The 23,928-nt window shown below is 39.9% G+C and overlaps 1 protein-coding gene across 4 annotated transcripts in view; it reads left to right on the forward strand.

The window, feature by feature from the left end:
• The window catches only part of LOC126758283 (uncharacterized), a 90,534-nt gene that overhangs the window by 11,855 nt on the left and 54,751 nt on the right, over window positions 1-23,928 (forward strand). For all 4 annotated transcript variants that reach the window (XM_050472498.1, XM_050472500.1, XM_050472499.1 and 1 more), the window contains exons 2-3: window positions 1,201-1,548; window positions 4,467-4,683. In XM_050472498.1, the coding sequence (XP_050328455.1) occupies window positions 1,270-1,548; window positions 4,467-4,683 (496 nt within the window). In that variant the 5' untranslated portion in view covers window positions 1,201-1,269. The remainder of the gene's footprint in view (window positions 1-1,200; window positions 1,549-4,466; window positions 4,684-23,928) is intronic.

Consider the following 23,928-nt stretch of genomic DNA (forward strand, 5'->3'; position numbering starts at 1 on the left):
GGATACGCGCCATTGTAAGGGACTATGTTGCACAAACACACACACGCACACATACATAAATGTATGCAAATGCGTGTGTGTGTGAGTATTTAGCATGTGTGTGCATGTTTGGCATGTTCAAGCGCGCCTGCATGACTTTTGCTTGATTGTGAACATATGGCAACGCCGCACATTATCAGCCACGGTTTGGCAGTTTGCAGTTTTCGTCGATTTATTTTTCGTTTTTTAATTTTTTTGATTTTTTTTTTAAGTTTTTTTTGTCATTTTTGGCTTTTAACTTTACGCAGCAAACACTTTTCATTTCATGCGCCGCCCTGTGCATGTGTGAGTGTGTGTGTGTTTGTTTGTGTGGCGTTTGGTGTCGGCGTTCGGCAGTTGATTTGCTTAATCGAATGACGGATTCATAACGATGCGGACGCAACAAAAGAATGCCGTAGCAAGCGCCGAAAAAATTCAAAGCAACAAAAGTATGTGTTGTTGTTGTAAATTTTGTGTGACTTTTTGCCGCGTTTGAATTGCAGCTGAAAGTTGCGTGCGTGCCGTTTTGTGGTGAAAAATTGTTGCACTCAATTTGAGCGGCGCGACACGCGAAAAACAGCGCGAAGATCAAAGGATAACAGTGCTGTGTGCCGGTGCCGTTATATGTGTATGTGCGTGTGTGACAATACTTTGAATTGAACTTTTTGATGTTTTTTGTGAATTTGCTGCGACTGCTTGCAACCCTTTCACTTGAGAGGGGGAGAAAGTGGGAGAAAAATAAGAGAGAACAACTTCAAAAGCGCCAAAAATGCCACTACTTTCGCAATTATATGCATGTATGTGTGCGTGCGTATTTCTGTGCATTTGAAATTGACGAAAGTTCACTTCCGTTTCCGTTTTGCAAATTTGCCATTCAACAGGTTCCACACACACGCTTTGATAGCTGTGGCCACACACTTCAAAGCTTACAAGCAAGCACACAACACATGACTTGACGCCGTTAACTTTGTATTATACCCCTCCTCCCCCCGTTGGTATGCAAATGAAGTGCGGATATGCGGCTCATTTGCCAAATTGAAGTTCAAAGTTTATTCGTGCCAATCGCTTAACACAACAAACTTCTAGCATAATAAGAAAAATAAAAACAAAAAATAAAATAAAAAAAATAAAAAAAGGAAAAAAATTAAAAAAAGGTGAATTTTGAAATATTTCCAATTGCAGTTCGTCGACGTGAACGTGCGTGTTTCATAAACCCCAAATAAATTGTGTCTCGTGTGAAAATCCGGAAAAATGCACATCTCAAGTGAAGTGAGTTCAACCACGAATCATCAGCAGCCACCGCCCGCTAGCGGTGCGCCGTCGAAACGTCAAGCCACTAATGCTAATAACCATACAAATAACAACAACAACAATAATAATAGTGTTAATAATAATAATACGAGCGGCAGTAATAAGAAAGTCGTCGATACGAGCCCATATCTAACACCGGAGAATCTCTTCGAGCGTACGGTTGATGTGTTGCTGGCCGAACATCCGGGAGAATTGGTGAAGACCGGCTCACCGCATGTGGTAAGTATGCAAATTTGTGACTTTGAATTTACTACTTTAACTGTTTATTACTTGTATGTGAGTTTATAAGATAGAATTAAAATATTTGATGAAAGCTCTTTATGGAAAAAGTGGAAATTTTTGAGCTTTCACAGGAAGGTCTTAAGCTTTTGTAATATTTGGTAATACGTATATATGAAGCGATATATTGGTATAAGACGAAGCTTTTTATGGAGAAAGTGGAAATTTTTGAGCTTTCACACGCAGTTTTTAAGTTTTAGTAATTAGCTTTTGTAATATTTGGTAATATATGCAGCAATATATTGGTATAAGATGGAGTTTATTCGATAGAAAAAATATAAAAATAATATGCGATAGTCGAAAATGTTAATTTAAGCTTTAAGGGAAAGCACATAATTTTAAAATGCTTATAATTTGAATATTTATGGCCGCATATGATCTCTACAGACCATTTGTAACATATTTGAGTGAACTTCAAGTGATTTTTACGCTTTTGTTATATTTTCCTCTTTATGGAAAGCAATATGGCAGTTAAGTGGTGGCCAAAATTAATTTAAAGCTTAGGAAAACTTTTACGCTGATCAAATTTCTTAAGGTAGGAGTGAGTACTTGTGTTTGACTACCTGCCGTCCTTCTCAAAACAGATGGTTATCAAATCAGTTTGGTGAAAGCTCGAGCGAAACGAAATCGGTACTTCGGCACTGAGGATTTGTGAATAGTATGAAACTTATAATTCATTTATGGATAGAGCATTCCTCCGAAATACCAATCCAATGGGAAATTCATTATAGCTGCTGCGGACGAATGAAGCTTTGAAGTCCAGTCAGCGTTGCAATATACTGCAATGCCTTTCTGTCCTCAAGAAATGGTTAAAAATTCCACTCAGAAGAGAGAATGAGTACTTCAGCTTTTAAAGCTTTGAGAGTTGTCATCATTTATATAATCTTATAACGAAGCTAACGACGACTCTTTCAGTACGACTTGGATTATTTCGAATTCGGAAATCCAATTCTGTAAGAACCTGTTGTAAAATGGTGTCCTGGTTCTTCAAAAATAAATGACGAAACTTGTTTTTCAACCGATAGATAGATAGAAAAATTGAGGATTTGCACTGCGACCTATGGCGTATTGTGCCCTCACCTATATCACATATGGCCACAAAGGTCCAGCATCCTGAACAATTCCAGGAGCCTGCTGGGCGCGACTGAGGTGATACTATCCCTGTCCAAGTAGATTAAACCTAGGGCCTTGAGCTTGCTTCTGTAAATTCCTGGAAAATCCAGAATCAAGTGTTCTGAAGTTTCCTGTTCCATGTCGCAGAACCGGCAGTCTGCGTAGGAGACTATGCCAATGTTGTATAAGTGCTTTCTGAGAATGCAGTGCCCTGTATGGAGCGCGACAAGGAGAAGGAATTTGTCTCTCGGAAGGTTGATAATATCCATAAGCCTTGTAAGGTTGTACCCTCCTAGAAGTAGCTTAGCATGGCTCATTCGTGCTGTCTGCTGCCAATGCTGTTCTCTCCCCACTCTCTCCTCCATCCATTCTGGACGCTGCCACAGAATGGGCTAGTTCGTCGGCCAGCTCATTGCCGGTTACCCCTTAATGCCTCGGCACCCAGATTGCAAACTGATAGACATTTCAGCCTTCCTATACACTCCTTCACGAGTGACCACATACGCTGACATCGCCATTAGTGCCGCTTGACTATCACTAAGTATAGTGATACGCTGGTTGCGATAGTTACGATGGATATTGATTTCTGTGCACTGACTTATAGCAAAGACTTCAGCTATATATTCAGAAGATGCTCGGAAACGTTCTATTGGTATGGATAACTTGGTATGCGGTTCTGTTCCAATGCCTTCCGGTGTTTCGAGTCTGTGTAATACTAGATAGTGCTACCTCTCAGTAGTAGTGGTGTGTCTTCCCCTAAGACCTTTATTTGTTGAGATGACATTATTTTCCCTTAACGAAAAACCCTCTACTGCCATGAGCTGCATGATATGCTTCCTTTCTTGTTTGATCACTAGATGCAGCCGTGTAAGATCCAGCATGACTTTAAGAGCTGCGGTTGGGCAAGTGCGCATTACCCCTGAAGCGCAGATACAGACAAGCCTTTGCAGCTTCGATAGTTGAAGACCTACCGAACACTGCGTTGCCTGAGATGCCCAAGCAACCACTCCATAAGTGGCAATAAGCCTCACGAGCATGGTACACAGCCATCTTAAGATACCTGACTTGCAGTCCCAAGATCTGCCGGCTAGGCGTCTGCATATTATGAGTGCCTTGGTGGCTTTGGACAGTGTTAAATCCACCGTAAGGTTGAGTCTAATGTGAGCCCAAGGAATTTATCCTCTTTAGACACTTCTAACTCCCTGCCACCGACTGTTAGGGTTCTCAACCGCGGTAGAGATCTTCGCTTTGTAAAAGCGACAACGGTTGTTTTTGACGGCTTGATATTTAACCCTACGGTATTGCCCCATCCCTTGTCTAGATTTAAGCCCCTTTGAACTATGTCGCAGACTCCAATATTACGCATACAGTGAAGTATGATTTTTCGTCCAGAAAATTGCTGAAGGCTGTGAAAGCACGTTTTGTAAATATTAGCACAGAGAAAGCTGCTAGATGAGATTTTTAGTGCAGCCAGACTTTTCGGAAAGAAAAAGAGAAGTGAATACGTAGTTAAGAGAACGTTTTGTTGATCTTTTTAAATTTTTATGGAACTTCAAGCGAAATTATAAACAAATTACTTTAAATCTAATTTTTAAATTTTTACTGTATTGACCCCATAGAGCAGTCCTAACTGCTGCCAGTCAAATTAGTTATTACCGAACCAAATAATTTATTGACAGTAAACATTTAGCTTATTTTCAAACAGAATGGGGAAATATAATTGAATCTGTTCATTATTTCCACAGGTCTGCACAACGCTGCCCACGCATTGGCGCTCGAACAAAACGCTACCAATTGCCTTTAAAGTGCTCGCCTTGGGCGAGGTAATGGACGGAACGATTGTAACAATACGCGCGGGGAACGATGAGAACTTCTCGGCGGAGTTGCGGAATTGTACGGCCGTTATGAAAAATCAAGTGGCCAAATTCAATGATTTGCGCTTCGTTGGACGCAGTGGACGCGGTAAGTTTGTTGGCAACTGGGGAGAAGGTGCTGTAATCATTCGATGCAGTTATGTGCGGTAAATTCTGTTTGATTATTGATGAAATTTAAATAGAGGATTCTCTCTACATTTATTGGCTGAAATGGGAATCCAGATCAGCCTACTTCAACATTGAATATGAAATTACTTTATAAAAAGACCACGTGAACTGGGATCTGAGTTCAAAGACAAATATTTGGTTTGCAATAGCTGATTTCGTTTCGATAGTTGATATGTGTATCCCTCTGTTGCAAAAAAAAAATTTGATCTATTGAGGCAAGTACTGAAATCTTATTAAATAAACTGAATTCTTAATCCACAGACTTGATCGAATATTCGATAACCCTCATAGGTTATACTTTTATGTTAAGCTCTGCTTGATGTTTGTCAAAAATACTTTATGAAGGAAGCGGAACTTAGAAATAAGTATTTAAGAGCAACTGTTGAAAGTCGTTCCAACGAAAACCACTCATATCGACTCTTAGTATTGCGGAATTACGTAGAAACTTCGTTTAGCGAAGACACAACTCATTATTTAGCAAAGATATGCACCATTTTATGAAAAAATTATTAAACTCAGGTCTGTTTAGGTCTGTTTACGTAATTCCGCACTTACTAAGAGTAGATGAGTTGAGGATTTTCATTGGAACGGCTTTCAACAGTTGCTCTTTCGGTTTGAGAACTGAACGATAAATTTTGATCAAATGGTTCCTGTCTTCGCTAAATAATCATACTTCTCTGAATCACTGTATAACTGAACGGCATGTGATCTGCCGAGTCTCCAAGCTGATGCTTGCTGTCTGCCTGCCATCAATCAATCCATCGCGTGCAGCCGCCACACTTCATCCTACGCTACTCGAAGGTCATTTTACTGGTTTGTCTGCGTTAAGATTTCCTTCTTACATCATTTTTCGAAAGCAAATGGAGGGTGACGTGAAATGAGCAAGCTAAACGAGAGAAAAAAGCAAACCGACTGATTGATTGGGTGTGAGCGTGATAGTAGGTGGGGGAGAAATAAAAAGAAAATCACTAAACAGAAAATTAAATCACCGTAGCTGTTTATTTTGAGCTCCACAAAGTGACTACTCACACCGAAAACCAAAAGAAAATACAAACTAGCAAAGCTTTTTCTTCGGAAGAATTTCTGTATTTTTCATTTCTTAGGAAAACTGAAGTTTCTTTTTAAGTTGGGGTAGCAAAGATGGTTGGTTTGCTGGGCTGGTACGGATATGGTTGATAGCGAAGGTTGAGGTTTGGGGCGGTAGATTATTTGTGGCGTTTGACAATTTGCTCATTAAGCAATGCCGGTTCGTTAAGCGTGTGTCTTTTGGTTTTTTTTTCAAATTCTTAGGAGTTTTCTACAGTTGTTTCCTTTTTATTTTTTTGTTTGTATTTTTTATATTTTTTTTCGTATTTTTTTCTATTTTTTTAGTACTTTTTACATTTTTTTTTTTTTTTGTTTTTTTTTATGTTCGTCAGCCATTAAGATTTTTAATGTCGCCCCAAATGCCGCGTGACATTTTAAATGCCGAGCCAAGTGGCCGATAATGCTCGAGGATTTGCTGTCAAATACGCTTTTTCGCCTTCACTGATTTGCATTTGGTATCATCATTCCTTTTTTTCGGAAGCTCTTAAGGGTTGTAGCAAGGTTTCTCCACTCTTTCTTGCTGTTGACAGAATCGTCCCTTCTTTCATTTATTTATTATAGGATTTGTAGCGAAAAACTTGCCAAACAAATGAATTTAAATTGCATGCTGGTTATAATCAAATCTAAACCCTTTCTCCCGTCGCGCTTTTGGCATATTTACAAAGCGATTACTAGGGTCAGCGACAGTTACGCGCGAGCTTTTAATGTCAATCCTTTCGGCACGCAAAAAAAAGGTTTGCATAAAAGTAAAAACAAATAAGAATTATCCGGAAAAATCCTTTTAGTCCCAGGCTGAAAAGCAACTCTACGGATTAAGTAGTAATTTTTAATGCTCAACTGCTAAGCTCCCAAATTATTTGCTCATTTCGAAAATTATTTGCATATTAAGGAGAGTGGTTGGCGTAAGCTCTCAGCACATATAATATATACACTTGCCACAAATATCTAATGCTGCACTTAATATAAGATTACTGACGCACATTGGCACCGGCTGTGTCTTGAGCTTAGAGCTCTAGCATTAGCAGGTGTTGACCAAAGGCTTGAGTGGTTTGGTTTTAGTTTTGGTTGCGTGTGTCCACCGGAAAACTTCGTCAAAGCTTTAACAAATAATTTTATGCACTTTTGCATTGTATGAGTTGTTGTTTTTGTTGTCGTAATTTTCATTTGGTATTTGTGTGTGATAAGCTTGCTTTGGGTGCCCCGAGCATTAGTAATGCATTAGTAATTAATTAACAACATTCCACAGCGCTGCAGCCTCTTTGTGTGCGTCTCTCATCCATCGCTTGCTTATTATATTTCTGTGTATGTATGTATGTAATTGTGTGTGCTGATGAACTGCATGCACACGCTGCAGCTGCTGCTGTTGTTGCTCCATTTTAATTAAATTTATTTTCCGAGCTAATGATAAGATCGCCAGTGCAACCAACTGCTGCATAGAGCTTTGGATGTATGTGTGGATGCAACTTATTCTATATTCTATATACAGGGTAATGCATTGCGTGCTTGAAGGAATCATTTTGGTTCCTTCACTGCAAAGATTTGTTATTTTCGCTTTCCTAATAAGGCAATGGCCTGTTAAAAACTCCAAATATAGGGAGGGGTTAGTCTTATTGAGGCTAAAGAGATCACTAGATCTCTTGTGTTCGACCTTGGGTCAAAAGGCTTTTGCAACAGTGCATGTACCGATGGTGGCTCAGCGCTGCCCAGCTATCTAGTAGTGAAACACAAGCGGATACGGAAGCACCGACCCGCTCCCATTATACCGATAGCGGTTTTAGGTTACCCTTTCTTGCTAGCTGTGGCGTGGCACCCTGATCAATCTTATCATAAAGACACTTGATGCTATTAAGTAATAGCGAGGTTAGGCACTTTTTGACCAGCTCTGAATACATTGTTAATGAGTTCGAGGCTGGTATCGCCGTTCTGCTATCTGAGTGGATGGTCACTTCTCTGAAGGAGGCTGCATTTCGGAGCAGTAAATCTACTACTAGCTTAATAGCTGCAGCCTTAGCCTGGACGGCCAGTAAATCTGAAGCTTGAGTTGATAGAGGGCTTCTGACAGTAAACCCCTCCACCAATCTTCCTTCCAAGCTTTGACCCATCCGTAAAGAAGCTCACTGCCCCTCTCCTCCAACGAATTCTTCCCAACTACAACTCCATCACTCTCCCCAGGGTAAAGTGGAAGCCCCTGCCGGTCTTCGGTATGAACATGAATCTGAGCCGTCTCCAAGCACAGGGGATGTAACGCAGTCTTATGCAGTTCGCATAGATAGGTGCCAACCAGTTGTATAACTACTTAACAGTTTGCTGCCGCTGTGCTGATATGATGCCATCTGGTCACGGGGACTTAAAAGTTTTGAACGAATTGTTCGCCTAGGTCAAGTGCCGTTCATCCAGAAGGTCGATAAAGGCCGCGCAATCGTCTTGCAGCGCTCCGAGAGATATCTCCCCTAAAGGACGTGTTGCTGGGAAAGTGAGCATCAAGAAACATCCAAAGTGTATCTTCACCGCTCAGGGTTCACTTCCCATTTGCTTCCTTACGATAACCCGGAGAGACGGAGATTCGCTAATATACGCTTTGTAAAATCATGCTAACTTATTATACCCTAAACAGAGTATCTTCCGTTTGCCATGATGTTTGTAACACCTAAAAGGAAACGTTGGAGAGAGACCCTATAAAGTGTATATGTGTGAAAGTGATTAGTGCGGTGAGCTGAGTCGTTCAAATCAAGTCACTAAAGCGTATAGCTGCATATAAGCTAAACGGTCAAAATCAAGTTCTTGTATGGTAAATAATCGTTGCGGTATCCAACGAATGGAAGCGGCTGACAGCTAATCCAAGTAGAACTGAAATTGTTTTATTTACCATGAGGTACAAAATCCGAGAGTTCCCTATCCCCTTATTCGGCGGCTCGCGTCTTCAACCAATCGTTAAGGTGAAATACCTAAGGATTATGCTCGATAGAAAGCTTTCACGGAGGCCAAATATTGAGGAGAGAGTAAAGAAGGCATCGGTTACCGTATGTTGCTGTAGAAGAACTATAGGCAAAAGTCAGGGACTCAAAGATAGTGTTTTGGCTTTACCGAACCATAGTCTAGCCAACAATGGTGTTTTTTTTTGGTGGAGGGCGCTCAAAAATGCTACACTTTCTAAGAAGCTTGAACGTATCCAAAGTGTGGTTCTCATCGGCATGTCCGGTGCACTACGTGAACTTTGCCGGCAGGTGTATTTCATAATGAACACGCCGAAATTTTCTCATCCGTCAACTGAATTTCTGAAAACTTGGTTGACTGGAGGTGTGCGTGAGCAGAAGTCGCTGGAGAAGAAGTGCAGTGAGCTTTTTCACGGATGGGTTGAAGCTAGAAGAAAAGATTGGAAGGGCAGTTTTCTGTAAGGAGCTCTCGGCAATCTTAGCCTTAGGGTACTGGACCACTGTAGTGTTTTTTAGGTAGAATTGACTGCTATACAGGTGGCGGTAAGCATGCTGCTAAGAAGTGTAATCTCTTTCAGCGAAGTGAGCATTCATTTCTACAGCAGAGCGGCAATATTTGCGCTGAGCTCGCTAACTGAATTCTCAAGGGTAGGCAAAGAATGTCTGTCTTCACTAGAAATAGCATCAGGTTACTTAATCATCAGACTCGTTTGGTTGACTGGTCACAGCGGAGTCGTCGGGAACTGCAAAGGTTAACCAAGTGTGATCTCTCTCAGGATCAATCTCTCATATCGAAAGGAGCCGACTTGGTTTTCCATTGGTGTGATCCGTTGTAGCACTAGACTAATAGACCTCGCGTGCGCTTAGCAGGCTAAACAAGTGTGAATCCTATCAGCATCTACCTCTTAAGATAATCCAACCTAACCTAAGGAAACTTTTGTATTAGTCACTGGGTTATAGCTTCGGTGCAACCGAATTTAACGTTTGTTTCTTTTGTTTTTAATAATAATGAAACCGTAGTTTGAGCTTGAAAATTTCTCTCACTTACCTAACAACATATTTACTGTTTTATAGAGTCGGAGTCATGACTATCCTGTCTACATTCCTGCAGATTAAAATTCCGCAGCTCTAACGAAACAACCCATTAAATGTAACAGTAAATATACCTACATGTAAACCGATGTATGGCAATGAACATGTGTTCATTCGACCGGAAATGCATAATCCCAGGCGTAGCAAAAGCAGCAGCTCCTGAAATGCAATATAGGTGAGCACTTCCCTCCTCCCGTCTCGCACTTACCGCTCCGCATCGAATAATCTCTCTAAGCATGTACAAGCTTTATTACTTCACGCTACAACTACTACGTGTGCCGTCGACCAGTGAGAGCTGTCCATTTCGGAGATTGGACCGCCGTCGTCGTCGTCGTCGTTGTCGGCGTCGTCAAAGCACTTAAGTTGATCTGCATTGCTTTGCATCTTTGCATTTTCTAGTGCCCGTTGCGTTTTGTGGGGACTTAGCGTTTTGCTGCTGTCAATAAGCACTCGCAATCTTCGCCATATTGCCTTGGCAAGAAGAGAGCTAAAGCAGCAACAACAATAGCAAGCGAAATGCAACCCTTTGTTGTGGATAGACACACACACACACACACACAAGCAAACAAACAGCCAATGCATTTAATCACTTCGAGTAATCATTAGCGTCGTTGTAATTATTTTGTTGCATTGTTACCGTTAAGCGTTAAATACTTGCTGATTAACAGGAAATGCATTTGGAAAATTGCTTGCCACACCACGAGCGCCTACGAGTGTGGCAAGTAGCAAGTGGCAGAAGTGGAAGTTTTCAAATTTGCATGCCATGTAAGTCACTCACGCTCGTGCTCATACGAACTAATGCGGATCAGTCCGGTTGCAGCCAAGGCAGTTCATTTGTCTCAGCCGAGCGAGTAAGAGTGTGTGCATGGCTTAGAGCGTGGGTGTGTGTGTGGCATTGTGGCCAATAGATGAACATGCGTAACCATTTTATTGTTGCGGCATTTGTGGATTGGGCAGCAAACTTGCTACGCATGTTGTGTTGTTGTTCGCTGCAGTCGATGATTATTGCTCATTGAGGAATCACTGATGCGTTGACAAACACTTTATTAATATTTGATTATTACAATATTTAGCATTTTAATTGCAGACTTAATTAATTTCATGTGATTTTAGTGCAGTGAATGAAAGCTCTCAAGTGCTAACAGGTTGTTGGGGGTTACGTGGCACGTGGGCTGGAGGAAAGCTTTACTCCTATTAATTATAATTATGTGAGTATCGCAAGAAGGTATTGGAGGTAGCTATGAGGAGGAGTAAGCGCCTGAAATATCAATATCAAACCAAAGCAGCAATAATCAAATATTAATATCTGGTATTGATTGATCTGGAATCGGAGATTACAAACACTATTTATATAAAGCATCAGAAAGGAAATTTAGTTAACATTTCGTGTATTGCTTCAATCTTCTTAGTTTACTTGTATAAATTTCGTATCAGCTGCGTTCGATTCCATTGGAATCCATTTAAGAGATTTGGCTAACTGTTAATTTGGCAGGTGGCAGTGTGGCAGATAACGTTTAAAATCAATATAGGGTAGTCGAAAAAGTCTTTTCGTATTTCTAATCAAACTTCAACTTGTTTTTTTTTATATTTATAATGAACTTTAATGAACCAAATATGCACCATTTTGGTCGACAACTTTTTGCCATTTTTCCGCAAGAGACATTATTCCATCAGTGTAAAACTTTTCTGGTTTCTCGGCGAAAAACTGCGACAAGTAATTTTCACAGGCTTCTCTTGAAGCCAACTTTACTCCATTAAGGGAGTTCTGCATTAACCGAAACAAATGGTAATCCGATGGTGCAAGGTCAGGGCTATATGGTGGATGCATCAAAACTTCCCAGCCCAGCTCTCCCAGTTTTTGCCGAGTCAGCAAAGATGTGTGTGGTCTAGCGTTGTCCTGATGGAAGACGAAGCCCTTTTTGTTGATCAGTTCGGGCCATTTTTTTCGATTGCTTGCTTTAATCTCACTAGTTGTTGACAGCAAAATGTAGAGTCAAACGTTCGGCCAGGTTGGAGCAGATCATAGTGGATGATTTCTTTCCACTCCCACCAAACACTCAGCATAACCTTTCGAGGCGTCAATCCTGACTTTGCGACCATTTGTTGAGCTTCACCACACTTGGACCATGATCTTTTTCGCACATTATTGTCGTATTTGATTCACTTTTCGTCTCCTGTTACCATTCGCTTCAGAAATGGTTCAATTTCATTTCGTTTCAGCAAAGAATCACAGATTTTAATTCGGTCCAATAAATTTTTCACAGACAATTCATGTGGCACCCAAACATCGAGCTTCTTTCTGTAGCCAACCTTTTTTAGTTCGAGACCGTACTACCGAACCGAACAGTGAATGGAGCAATAGTCTTAAACCAGTTAGAAAAACAGTGAAACGGTATGCTGTCATATTGGGTGCCCATCCATTTTTTGCTAAATTGATTTTTCTTCAATTTCACGTTGAATCGGCTCAACAACTCGGCAAAGTAGAGTCCTTTGAACGATTAGTTCTCGATTTGGACTGTCTGCTGTGAGAACTGTTTCAAATGTCAAATACTGCTTTGGATCGGTCCGAGGGTTGCGAATATGGCAACCATTGCGCCGACATCACTCTCATGTTCAATATTTCGTACAGGATATGATCCATGCCGTCTTTTAAGCTGGAGCAGGATCTCAAATATATCATGTAACTTTAATACGTAGTCTGTCAATCCGAGATCTTGGGCTCTTTTTCTATGCGGTAGCCGTTTTTGGTACAACTGAGCGTTATCGATAGGTACTTACAAAAAGGAAAGCAAAATAAAAAAAAAAAATGGTGGTCTTTTTAGCTCGATACACTCTGATTTTTTGGGTCGTTAGAACAGTTTTCGAATCTTACATGTACCAGAAGACTAATATTTTGTTCACGGTCTCTAAAGGGAACGAACTCCTTCAGATTGGGCTTAAGGAGCGTCAAACGCTGATCAGAAGAATTTTTCCAATGTACAAATATTTTTCCGTAGAATATGACCAACGTGGCGTTTTGAGATGTCTACTATAGTTAAGTTTAGGCACTCTAATGCCAGATCCGGGCATATTTTCAACCAATGTGCTCTCATGTTGGAGCTCATTAAAGAACGGATATAAACGGTGTACGCTCTTCTATAGACGGAAGTTTAATTTTTTTTATTTGGAATAAGTGAATATCACTGTAGGAGAATAGCAGCAGGTTATTGCTTGTGACGACAATCGTCTAGACGGTAGTTGGGACATGTATGAACCTGTCGTTGGTGACCTACGGCGTCATTCTCTTCTTCCCATACGAGCAAGTTCAGTTTCGCGCGAGATTGTGTGGTGAGACGTTGTTTGTGCTCATACGTTACGTCCGGTTTTTAAACAAGGATTTTTTTTACATTTATTCCTGAGAACAACTTCTCCTTCCTTTAGATCATGTCTGTCTCTGGCATTTCACGTCGAAGGTGTATAAACAGTGCTGATTCGTTTTGCTATATTTGTGGCAGTTTTACTATTCCAAGTCAAAGGAGAAACATTAGTCCATTTGTCAGGCGTATTTATCGTATTCTAAAATGAAAATCGGTGATCAGGATAAAGCTTGGGCCCCTCACAAGGTGTGCAAGCAGTGTGTCGAGAGTTTAGGAATGTGGACTAAGGGAACACGTGATAAAATGCCATTTGGTATACCAATGAGTTGGCGAGAGCCCAGAGATCATTCAAGTGACTGTTATTTCTGTATGGTGAAAACGTCAGGTTATAACAAAAAAAAAAAATAAATGTAAGATTTACATTTTACTATCGGCTATACGCCCAGTGCCTCATTCAGCTGAAATCCCAGTGCCAGTTTTCGAAGAACTACCCCTATCAGAAATACAAGAAAGCGTGTGTGATGATGATTCAAGTGACTCCAACGATGAAGACTTTGAAATTGAAGACGACTCTGCTCGAAAGGGATTTGATCAGAATGAGTTGAATGATTTGGCACGAGATTTGGGACTATCCAAAAAAGCTTCAGAGCTGATGGCATCCAGACTGTATGCGAAGAACTTGCTTGAAAAAGGAACTACGGTATCCTACTTTCAATCTAGAGAAAGTGAATTTCTGCCATACTTTTGAAATGACTCTGGACTCAGTGTTGGGAATTCCAACATATAACGCAACTGAATGGAAACTTTTCATAGACAGCTCAAAGAGGAGCTTGAAGTGTGTACTATTGCACAATGGAAATGTCTTTGGTGCAGTTTCAATCGGACATTCTGTTCGTTTACAAGAAGCATATGAAGACATAAAGAGAGTAATTGATTTGCTGCAATACATGTCATAGTATAAGTGGATCATCTGTGTTGACCTTAAAATGGTCTGCTTCCTTCTTGGTCAGCAACGAGGATACACAAAGTATCCCTGTTTTTTGTGGAACAGCAGAGCTCGTGAGAAGCATTGAGTGCAGTCGAATTGGCCGCCAAGATCTGAGCTAAAACCTGGTGATCCGAACATTCTACATAAACCAGTTGCCGACAGGAAAAACATTGTATTCCCATCTACATATAAAGTTTGGACTCATGAAACCGTTTGTTAAAACTTTGTCCTCTGAAGGGGACTGTTTCAAGTAGTTAATTTTGGCATTTCCTGGACTGTCTTTTAAAAAGATAAAGGCTGGTGTATTTAATGGTCCACAGATTCGGCAACTCGTTAAAGATGAACATTTCATCGAAACAATGACAGAACTCCAAAAGAACGAGTGGTTGGCATTCAAAACCATTATCAAAGATTTTCTTGGAAATACTAGAGCAGAGAACTACATTGACATTGTCAACCAACTCTTGGAGAGTTTCAAAAGGCTAGGTTTCTAATATGAGCATCAAATTGCATTTTCTACATAGTCATCTCGCCAATTTCCCCACAAACCTTGGTGCAGTCAGTGATGAGCAGGGAGAGCGTTTCCACCAAGACCTGCAACCCATGGAGGCTCAGTATCTGGGAAGATGGGATGAGCACATGATGGCTGACTATTGTTGGAGCATCAAGCGAGATTGTCCACAAACTGAACACTCCAGAAAGAGTTATAAGAGAAAATTTTTACCGTAATATTGATGTCCGGGTTTGAGAAAACCATTTTATCCCTTCTACAATGACAATTTCACTTTACAAAAAATGTGATTTAATAGCATTTGTTCAAATTAAATTACAATTTGTGAACAGTATATTCAGTATAATTTTTCATCTTTACTTTGTTTCGTAAGGATATTTTATATGACTATTGGGAGAAAGAGGGTATTCTGTAGCTTCAAAAGTTGATGTGCTAGACAATAAAGGAGGTTATTTTTGGATTCAGAGGCCAAAAGTCACTCAAAAACAAGTATTAAATCAAAGTCAACAAAAATTGTGTTCCCCAGTGTAATCTAAGCGCTCTTAGATTTCATTGCACGATTTCCTTCCTAAAGCTAGAATCGAATTACCGACCTTAAATTTCGCGAACACGGCCTCCTCCACACGCGGTAGAAATCACAAGTTCGGCTGAAACTTTTACTATGGCAATAGGCCATCGGGCGATGAGAAAAAGATCAGCTCAATCCGATCAGATCGTCTCTACTCCTTAAGAGTTTCATTTCGTTCCGCTACAAATCTCTAACATTTATCGAAAACTTGAAACTTTAATCAATACCGAATTTAAAGCTATATCATGGCCTTTATCATCTCAAAGAAACAACAACGAAGAGAACAGAATTCTACTAAAAAAACTTGAATTACAAATTATGACCCCAACAGTAGCCTAACAAGCCTAAATCAGTCGGACAAATAAACAACCAAAAACAAACAACAATAACAAGAAAGTCCAATTTTGAATCAAAAGTTAAAATGAGCACGAAATCAATGAAGAAAACTTTGGGGCACAAAGAAAATACAAATTTGCATACAATGAAGTGAACAACAACAGTGAATAAAGTAGGAAACAAAAAAAAAAAACAAATAATAATAAATAAAAAGCAGGTGAGTGGAACGCGTTGAACAACCGCCACTCGACACGCGAGCGATTCCAGCTCCTCAGCCAACACCATGACCACACCGAAGGAAACCGAACTAGAGGTTCGACGCAGGCACGAAACGGCCAAAAGGCAACAGGGGAGAATATGTCGAAAAGAAAAATTTAAGTATATAAAAATAATAATGAATGCGAGTGGAGAATATTAAATTTTTAATGAAGTTTAATGGATGCCGGAAGCTTAAAGCACGCGCAAACGGCAAAGCCGAATCTTCAAAATGACTGTATTAAAGCAACAATGCTGGAAGAAGCATGCCAGTAAAGGCAGCCGAGGGGCATAAGTTAAAAGGCGGAAGTCGTTAGACAAAAATGGATGAAAGTCGAGACATAAACGCGGCGTCGGCAAGAAATGAAGTGGACGTTGTGAAAAAAAAAACTGTTAAGCACAATAAATGCTGGAAAAGTGGAAAAAAATGTGCGAAGGAAAAGCAGGAAAACAGTGAGCAACGGCATAGATAAATAAACAGGAAGTTACAAATAAAGTGAGCGTAGCGAAAGCGCCGCCGAAGCCTAAGTGGCAGGTGTGTCTTAAGTGGTTGTTAGGTTGTTAGGCAGTTCAGGCAATGCCGGTGGCCATGACAGTATTGGAAGAAAGTTAAAAAGCTATGCAGCGGTTACTTGTTGGGTAGTTAATGATGGTGGCAGGGGAGTTGAATTTTCTTAGCTGCTTTTGTGAGGGAGATTTGGAAGAGAAATTGTGAGACTTAAGCGGGTGATTGGTGGGCTGAAAATCAGTTGATTTCATGTTTCTAAGAATTAAGTACCAGAGATATACTAGATCTCAATGTAATGACCGAGGAATCGAAAAGTCAATTTTGGGGCTTGAAAGTTTGAAAAACTTTAATATAGTTTTAGAAAAAAGTTGCCACCTGGCAAGAAGTTTATAGTTATATTCATGCTGTCTGTCAAGTGATTGTTTCAATATTCCAAAAATACGCTCGAGAGCTACTGGTCTTGTACGTCCTTTTCAGTATATTGCTATGAGCAAAAAACAGAAAGACTTTGTTCATAATTTTAAAATTATTTTTTTATTTTTCAAAAAAAAATCCTATAGGCGAGCCAGAGTTACGTTCATTCTGAAGGCTGGTAGGGGCATCCACGTTACGACCAAGACCTTCAGGCTCAGCAGCCTCTCTTCCTTCTTACTAAAAAACTGCAAATGGGCTGGTACATAAGTAGGCGCATTCCGAGGGACGACTTGTCAGGAGCGCAACTTGCTTATTTTAAAGGCAGGTCAGTGAATACGGACTTGCTTGAGGAAGACATTAGGGCTAAAAATTCGCTGCTGGGACCTTCCTTGATATTGAGCAAGCTTTGGTAACTGCTCTGGACGATCTTGGGGTTGAATCAAACCTCAAACATCTCATTTTCAGTCTCCTATGCCACAGAGTGATTGAAACGGAATGGGGCAACGCATGGAGCAACGCATGTAGTCCACTAGGTGGAGTTCTCTTTCTTTTTCTATGGGTCCTGGTCGTTAACGATCTGCTTAAAAAACTTGAGAATCGTGGCTGACGGGTGATTGCCTATGTGGACGATGTAGCGCTTATAGTCAAGATCAGTAGTTATGGTCTCGCCATCCACATAAAAAAAACCGAGATGGTTTTATTTACTAGAAAATACAAGATCCCGGTGGCGCCGCTGCTGCAAATGGGAGACATCCGTCTGCAACCGGCGAATTTAGGGCAACAGTCAAATATCTGGGGCGTATCCTGGGTAGAAAGCTTTCATGGAAGCTGAACATCGATGAGAGAGCAGAAAAAACATCAATTGCCTTATACTGCTGTAGACGAGTTAAAGGTAAAATTTGGGGTCCTTCACTAAAAGTGGTCCTCTGGCTCTAAGACACCACATTCAAGCCCTATAACATACTTGCAAAGAAACTCGAGAGCGTTCCAGGCGACGCTCTTCAGAATGTGTGGTGCACTTAGGTCCACTCCAACCATGGCACTTAATGCCGTCTTGCACATAGTGCTCGTAGTCATTATATGAACGATTATGACTGCGAAAATTGCTATTAGACTTAGAGAATCTGTGTGCCTAGAAGAACACGTGTCTAAATACTAGGAAATCCGCACACACTTTGAATCATCGGATCCTTTGGATCAGGTAGTCGTTAAACCGAACTCTGACGGTTCTTTCTCTGCTCATTTACCGCCGAGGGAGTTGTGGTTGGGAAGAAGTCATTGAAGGAGAGGGGCAGTGAGCTTCTTTACGGATGGGTCAAAGTTTGGAGTAAGGTTGGAGGAGGGGTTTACTGTCAGGAGCTCTCTATCAACTCCAACTTCAGATTTTCTGACTATAGCATTGTTTTACAAGCCGATGTTGCGACCATTAAGGTAGCATTCGAATTACTGCACCGGAGGCCAGCCTCCTTCGGAAAAGTTACCATCCAGTTAGATAGCAGAACGGGGATACTGGCTTTGAATTCATTAACAGTGCATTCAGGATTGGTCAAGAAGTGCCTAATTTAATCGCAAGAAATTGTAAAGCTGGTACTTACAAGGAAAGGCAGGTGCTCCCATATTCTCTTGCGTTCTACAACTAGGCGGTTATGCTTCGCGGAAGCTTGGCCAGCGCTGAGCCACCATCGGTACATGTGCTATCTCAAAAGGCCAAAAGCCCTCAGTAAGGCTAACCTCTCCTAAGTTGTGGAACTTTTTAACAGGCCATTGACCTATTGGCGTCTATGCTGTAAGGTAGAAATCTTACCATACGCCATCTGCAGAAGCTGTACGGAAGAAGACAAGGTGGAAACAACCTAACACTTCCTTCTTGACTACATTCACAGCAATTTGTAGAAGCTGGCTCATCACCTTAATCGCGCACAGCAAGCTCCTAGAATTATTGAGAGTGCTGGAACTTTATGGCCATATAGGAGATGGTACAATAGCCTATAGGAAAAACTTCAATTATTTTCTATCTGTCTTACCCTCTCATATTGGCGTAATCGAAATTTACTCTCTTACTATTTTGAGTGCAAAACTCCCTCCGTCGCATGCCAACATTTCGGAAAAATCAAAATTCAAAAATCGCAAAGATATCACTGAAATAAATGCGTATTTAATTGAATTTAAGCAAATAGCAGCAACCGAAAAAAGGACACACGGACATGCCTTTGCATGCTAAAGTAATTGCTTGATTTACTTTTAAACACACACACACATGCGTACAACCGTACAAAGTGAGTGACTGATTTAACGCAAATGAGATTTCGATTGTCTTGTGATCGAGACGGGCGCGTGTGTGACTGCAATGCCTTTGCATTTGCGTACGACTCTGTAGGAAAAATATGTCTTGCTGCAAAAATTAAATTTTAATAAATTTTTAAATTTTTTTTACATAACAGATTATGGTAATGTGATTTAAAGGGGGATCATTGAGCACTTTTTGTGTTTTCCGAATTTTTTATTACAAAAAAAAAATTATAGAAACGTTTTGTTAATTTTTTGTTTTTTTTTTTCGATATAAAAGCAACACTTGTGCATTTCAATTTCTTTCACACGTTTGTTTGTTATATTTTAATTTTTTTTATTTTTTTGTGAAGTTTTATAAAAGGAATTATTTTATTATACAATAGAAAATCCATAGAAAATTAAAAAATATATATATAAATTCTTTTTTTCAAATAATTAAATTTTTCCTACAGGGCATTACCTTAACGTTCTCATATCAATCTCTAGAAAATGTAAAAAATATCTTAAATTTTTTTTCAACTAATTAAATTTTCTCAAAATTTCCTACAGGGTCATTATCTTTACGTTCTCATATTAATTCATAGAAAATGTAAAAAGAATCTTAATTTTTTTTTTCAAATAATTAAACGCTCTCAAAATTTCCTACAGCGTCATTACCGTATGTTGTAGGCATAACTACACATACACATACATACATATATGCGTGCCTGCTCACACTGCTCACTCATACAATTCGCAGTTGCGGCAAATGCGAAATCGTGACTTCAATTAAATTCCTTCGATTTCCGAGCGAATTCCTCAACGTCAAGTAATTTCGAAATTGGATACTGTATGTGTTTGCTTACACACATTTGCATATGCTTATTGGCACGCATGTATGCACATATTAATTCGAATGCCCGCGCGACTAAGTGTCTGTGTGTGTGTGCGTGTGGGTGTGTATGCGCGTTTGCATAAGAGGAAATTTAATTGCGAATACTTGTCCTTTGGCAAATATTTGAGAAAACGATTGTCATTGTGCGTGCAACGTGCAGCGTGCGAAGCGGTTTGAGCGGGCACACGACGCACCCGCATCCACGCTTGCAAGTGTGAGTGTGTGTACGGGCGTGTAAATCACTTGAAAAGATTAAATTAATTCTAAAATGATTTTTTGTTTCAACAATTTTTTTTTTCTCTCTTTCAAATAACGGTAAATTTGATTGTCTTTATGATTTTAGAGATTTGATTTTTGCTTCTAAGTGGCAACCTTCCTTTTATCTGATTATTGTAGGAATTAGTTGAGTATCGTATAACATAAAATATACGTAAAGTGTTATTAATAACTTGTATAGTCACTTTTGCGCCACGAAATTTCCACGTTATGGTAGCCAGCTTGCGGTATTTCAATATAAATCAAGCTCTAGTCAGCCTTAGCAGATGTGAGCTTTCATCAAAACTAGCTGAAAGCTCTTATTTGTTTCTCTTCATAGTTCCAGGGCATCAAGGTGAGCCGAGAGCTTTTAATTTTCTTCTCTTCATAGCTCCCGGGCAGTTGGGTTATTATTATTTTTTCGGATTCCTTCGAGAACCCCTTAAAAATATCAGCTTCCCTCTTTAGCGCCCGGCAAATTGTATATTTATATGTTAAGCAAGAAAAGTGGAGTTTAGACAGACAGTACGAGTAAATACATATTTGAATATAAAGCTGTATTCAAACCAGACCAAAATAGTCAAGAGTTTTCGCTATATGATCGAATCCCCCTCTAATTTTAAAATCTTTCCTGATCTTATTTTACAAATAAATCTTAACCGACTCCGAACATTTTAATGATACGTTTCAACAACATTTGTAATTTTCATTTCTACTCGGAATCTTACTTCAACTGCTTCGAGAACCCTTGTAGCTACCCAAGCGAAAACAAGATATGGAAGCTTAAAAGATGATGATGTTGACATATTTCTTCATATTTCTTCTATTTACAGAAGATTGTGTCACATGGTACACAACAAAATTCTTCTTGGAGAATTCACACTGATGTTAGTGAATCGAATTTCGAAACTTACCAAGGTAGGGAATTGCGCTGTCACAACTCTGATTCCGAACATGTAGTCATTTAAGATTTCGGTTTGTTTGTCTTCACTTCAAGAACAATGACAGAAGTGGTATTCCACTCGAAGCACCAAATCTAAAAGCTTTTAGGTATAGAGAAAATCGGTCAGTTTCATCACTTTTATTAGATCTCAGAATCAACTTTTTGTTGATCTTTGATTGTTTGGTATAAACCTAGAAGGCAAGAACGTTCGAAAGTGATACTTCGCTTAAATGCCGACAGCGATCTCCATCAACATAATTAAAGCATTTCTTCTTCTTGATCCTGTTTCCCAAGTTGGGACTGTTAAAATATGTAACCAAACTCGTTCTTAATTGATTTGGTCTGAGAACTTTTAGTGCTTTCAAATACTGCTTAAAACATTGGACTTTCCTGAGGACTCCAAGATCGCGTAACACCACTAACATTGGAACTAAGACATTTAAATGGACTGCTGTTTACCACTGATATGTTAACCCTTGAGGTTATATAAGAACGTATAAGTACTGATAGATGGCATGGTAAGCCATGGCAGGCTTTTCCTTATTCAAAAACTTCGGCAGAATAATTTGCTGTAACAGAATAAAATATTTACGTATAATTCACGAAGCTTGCACGCTGTACTGGATCTTAAAATAGAGTGCGTTCAGTATCATCAAGCCTCGCTTATCGCTCAAAACTGGCTCGATGCTAAATTACAGTCCAGTTTAATTGCTAAAAATGTGTAGAGATATTTTAAGAACCTCTAAATTCTTGATCGGAAAAATCGCTACATAATATAATGGTCCTAGTAATGCTACCACATGTGCGGAGATACATACATGGTCTTTTTGTAAAATATGCCAGGCGAAACTGACTCTTACAAGAAATGAAAAATTACTGCAAGTTTTCCGGAAGCACTAAAAACTAAACTATTTTGAAAAACAAAAAAGTTTATGTAAAACATCTGAAGTTCTGAGAGTGTTACTTTAGACGATTAGTCGTTCTTTTCTCAATAAGAACTTACTCGGGTATGCAAGTTCGGAATTTTGAATATTTTTAAAACCGAAATACTGGAGTTAGATGGAAGTAGAGCTTCTAAAAATAAGTAAGTTTTCTGAGTTGAAAATAATGAAATCAACTCCCCGATTGCTGATCGAGCTATATAAATTGGGCGGCAAGGAACCGATAAGGAGCATGCATCAGCTTATTTGTAGATTACGGTCCGACGAAAGCATGTCCGACGATTGGAATTTAAGTGTATTCTGTCCAATTCACAAAAAGCCTCCTCAACAACGCATATAAGGTTCCATCGAGTGTATTGTGTGAACGATTAAAGCCCACCATCAACAAACTGATTGAACCTTACAGGTATCAGTGTGGCTTAGACCTGGAAAATCTACTACAGATGAGATTTTCACCATGCGCCAAATCTTAGAAAAGACCAATGAAAGAAAGATCAGCACACATTACCTTTTCGTCGAAAAAGAACTGCCTGACTGAGTAGGCAATTGAGAATTAAAGTCCTCTCTCGACGAACAAATACCATAGCTACAAGTCACTCATCATCGCTGTCCTGCTAAATGATGCTGAGGCGTGGACGATGACAGCATCTGTTGAGCCGTCGTTACGAGTTTTCGAGAGATTCGCATTAGCAACGGCGAATATCGCAGTCGATGGAACGATGAGCTGTACGACATATACCATGATATTGACATAGTTCGGCGAATTAAAAGACAGCGGCTACGCTGGCTACGTCAAGTCGTTCGAATGGATGAAAACACTCCAGCTCTTAGAGTATTCGACGGAGTACCCGCTGGGGAAAACAGAGGAAGACCTCCACACCGTAGGAAAGACCAGGTGAAGAAGGACCAGGCTACACTTGGAGTCTCCAATAAAGAAGAAGAATTTACCGATTCTAACCGAATCAACGCAGAATTATTATAGCAAAGTCTAAAAACACTATTTTATTAAAACTACTTACCTTTCACATAAAAAGCGGCTAAAAGTAATCTCTAATCCCACAAATACGCTTTCTAAACTTGAAATTACAACAACTTCGTCGAAACTTTGCTGCCGAAAAAGCAGTTGAAAGCGTTTAGTGTTTCACAAATAAATTCAAAAGCTGCTAATCGCGTTAATGTGTCAACAAACTAAGGAAAGTCCTTGTGAAATGTACACCAACAACAACAGTGAGAATTGAGAATAACAACAACATTGCTAAAACGCAAAAACATATCAAGTTGGAAAAGTTTCAGCGACAAGCAAAAGCGACGAATGATTATCATTATTAAAAACGAAATACACCAAGAGGCCAGAGTCAAAGGATACCGATAATGACAGGGAAGACAGGCAGGAAGGAACGAAGGCAGGCCGGAGCCATTAAGGGCGAAGTATACTTAGGCAAATGAATGTGGTGAGCCTGGTGCGGGCGTTAACCAGCACAAAAAGGGTTGAACGCAAAGGACACTCACGTAATGAAGAGCCGTGGAGAGAGAACGCCAAAAGAACACGAAGAAGAAGCAGAAGAGGAGGAGAAAAAGGAGAGTGGAGGCAGCAAGGCAAAGAAAAGGTTAAATACTTTGAACTGCAGCAACTTTTTGCAAATGGAGCAGTATGCAACAATAACAAGTAGTACAAAAACAACAATAAAAACAAGAATAAATACAACAACAACAACAAATAGTTGAACTAAATCAGATGAAGAGCGCAGAAACGAAGGTGTCATGAAGCTACGAAGGGGTTAAAGGAACTTGGGCAGGGCGGGTGGTGGTAGCGGTG

This window comes from Bactrocera neohumeralis, chromosome 5 (genome assembly GCF_024586455.1).
Source record: "Bactrocera neohumeralis isolate Rockhampton chromosome 5, APGP_CSIRO_Bneo_wtdbg2-racon-allhic-juicebox.fasta_v2, whole genome shotgun sequence".
In the NCBI taxonomy this organism is placed as follows: Eukaryota; Metazoa; Arthropoda; class Insecta; order Diptera; family Tephritidae; genus Bactrocera; species Bactrocera neohumeralis.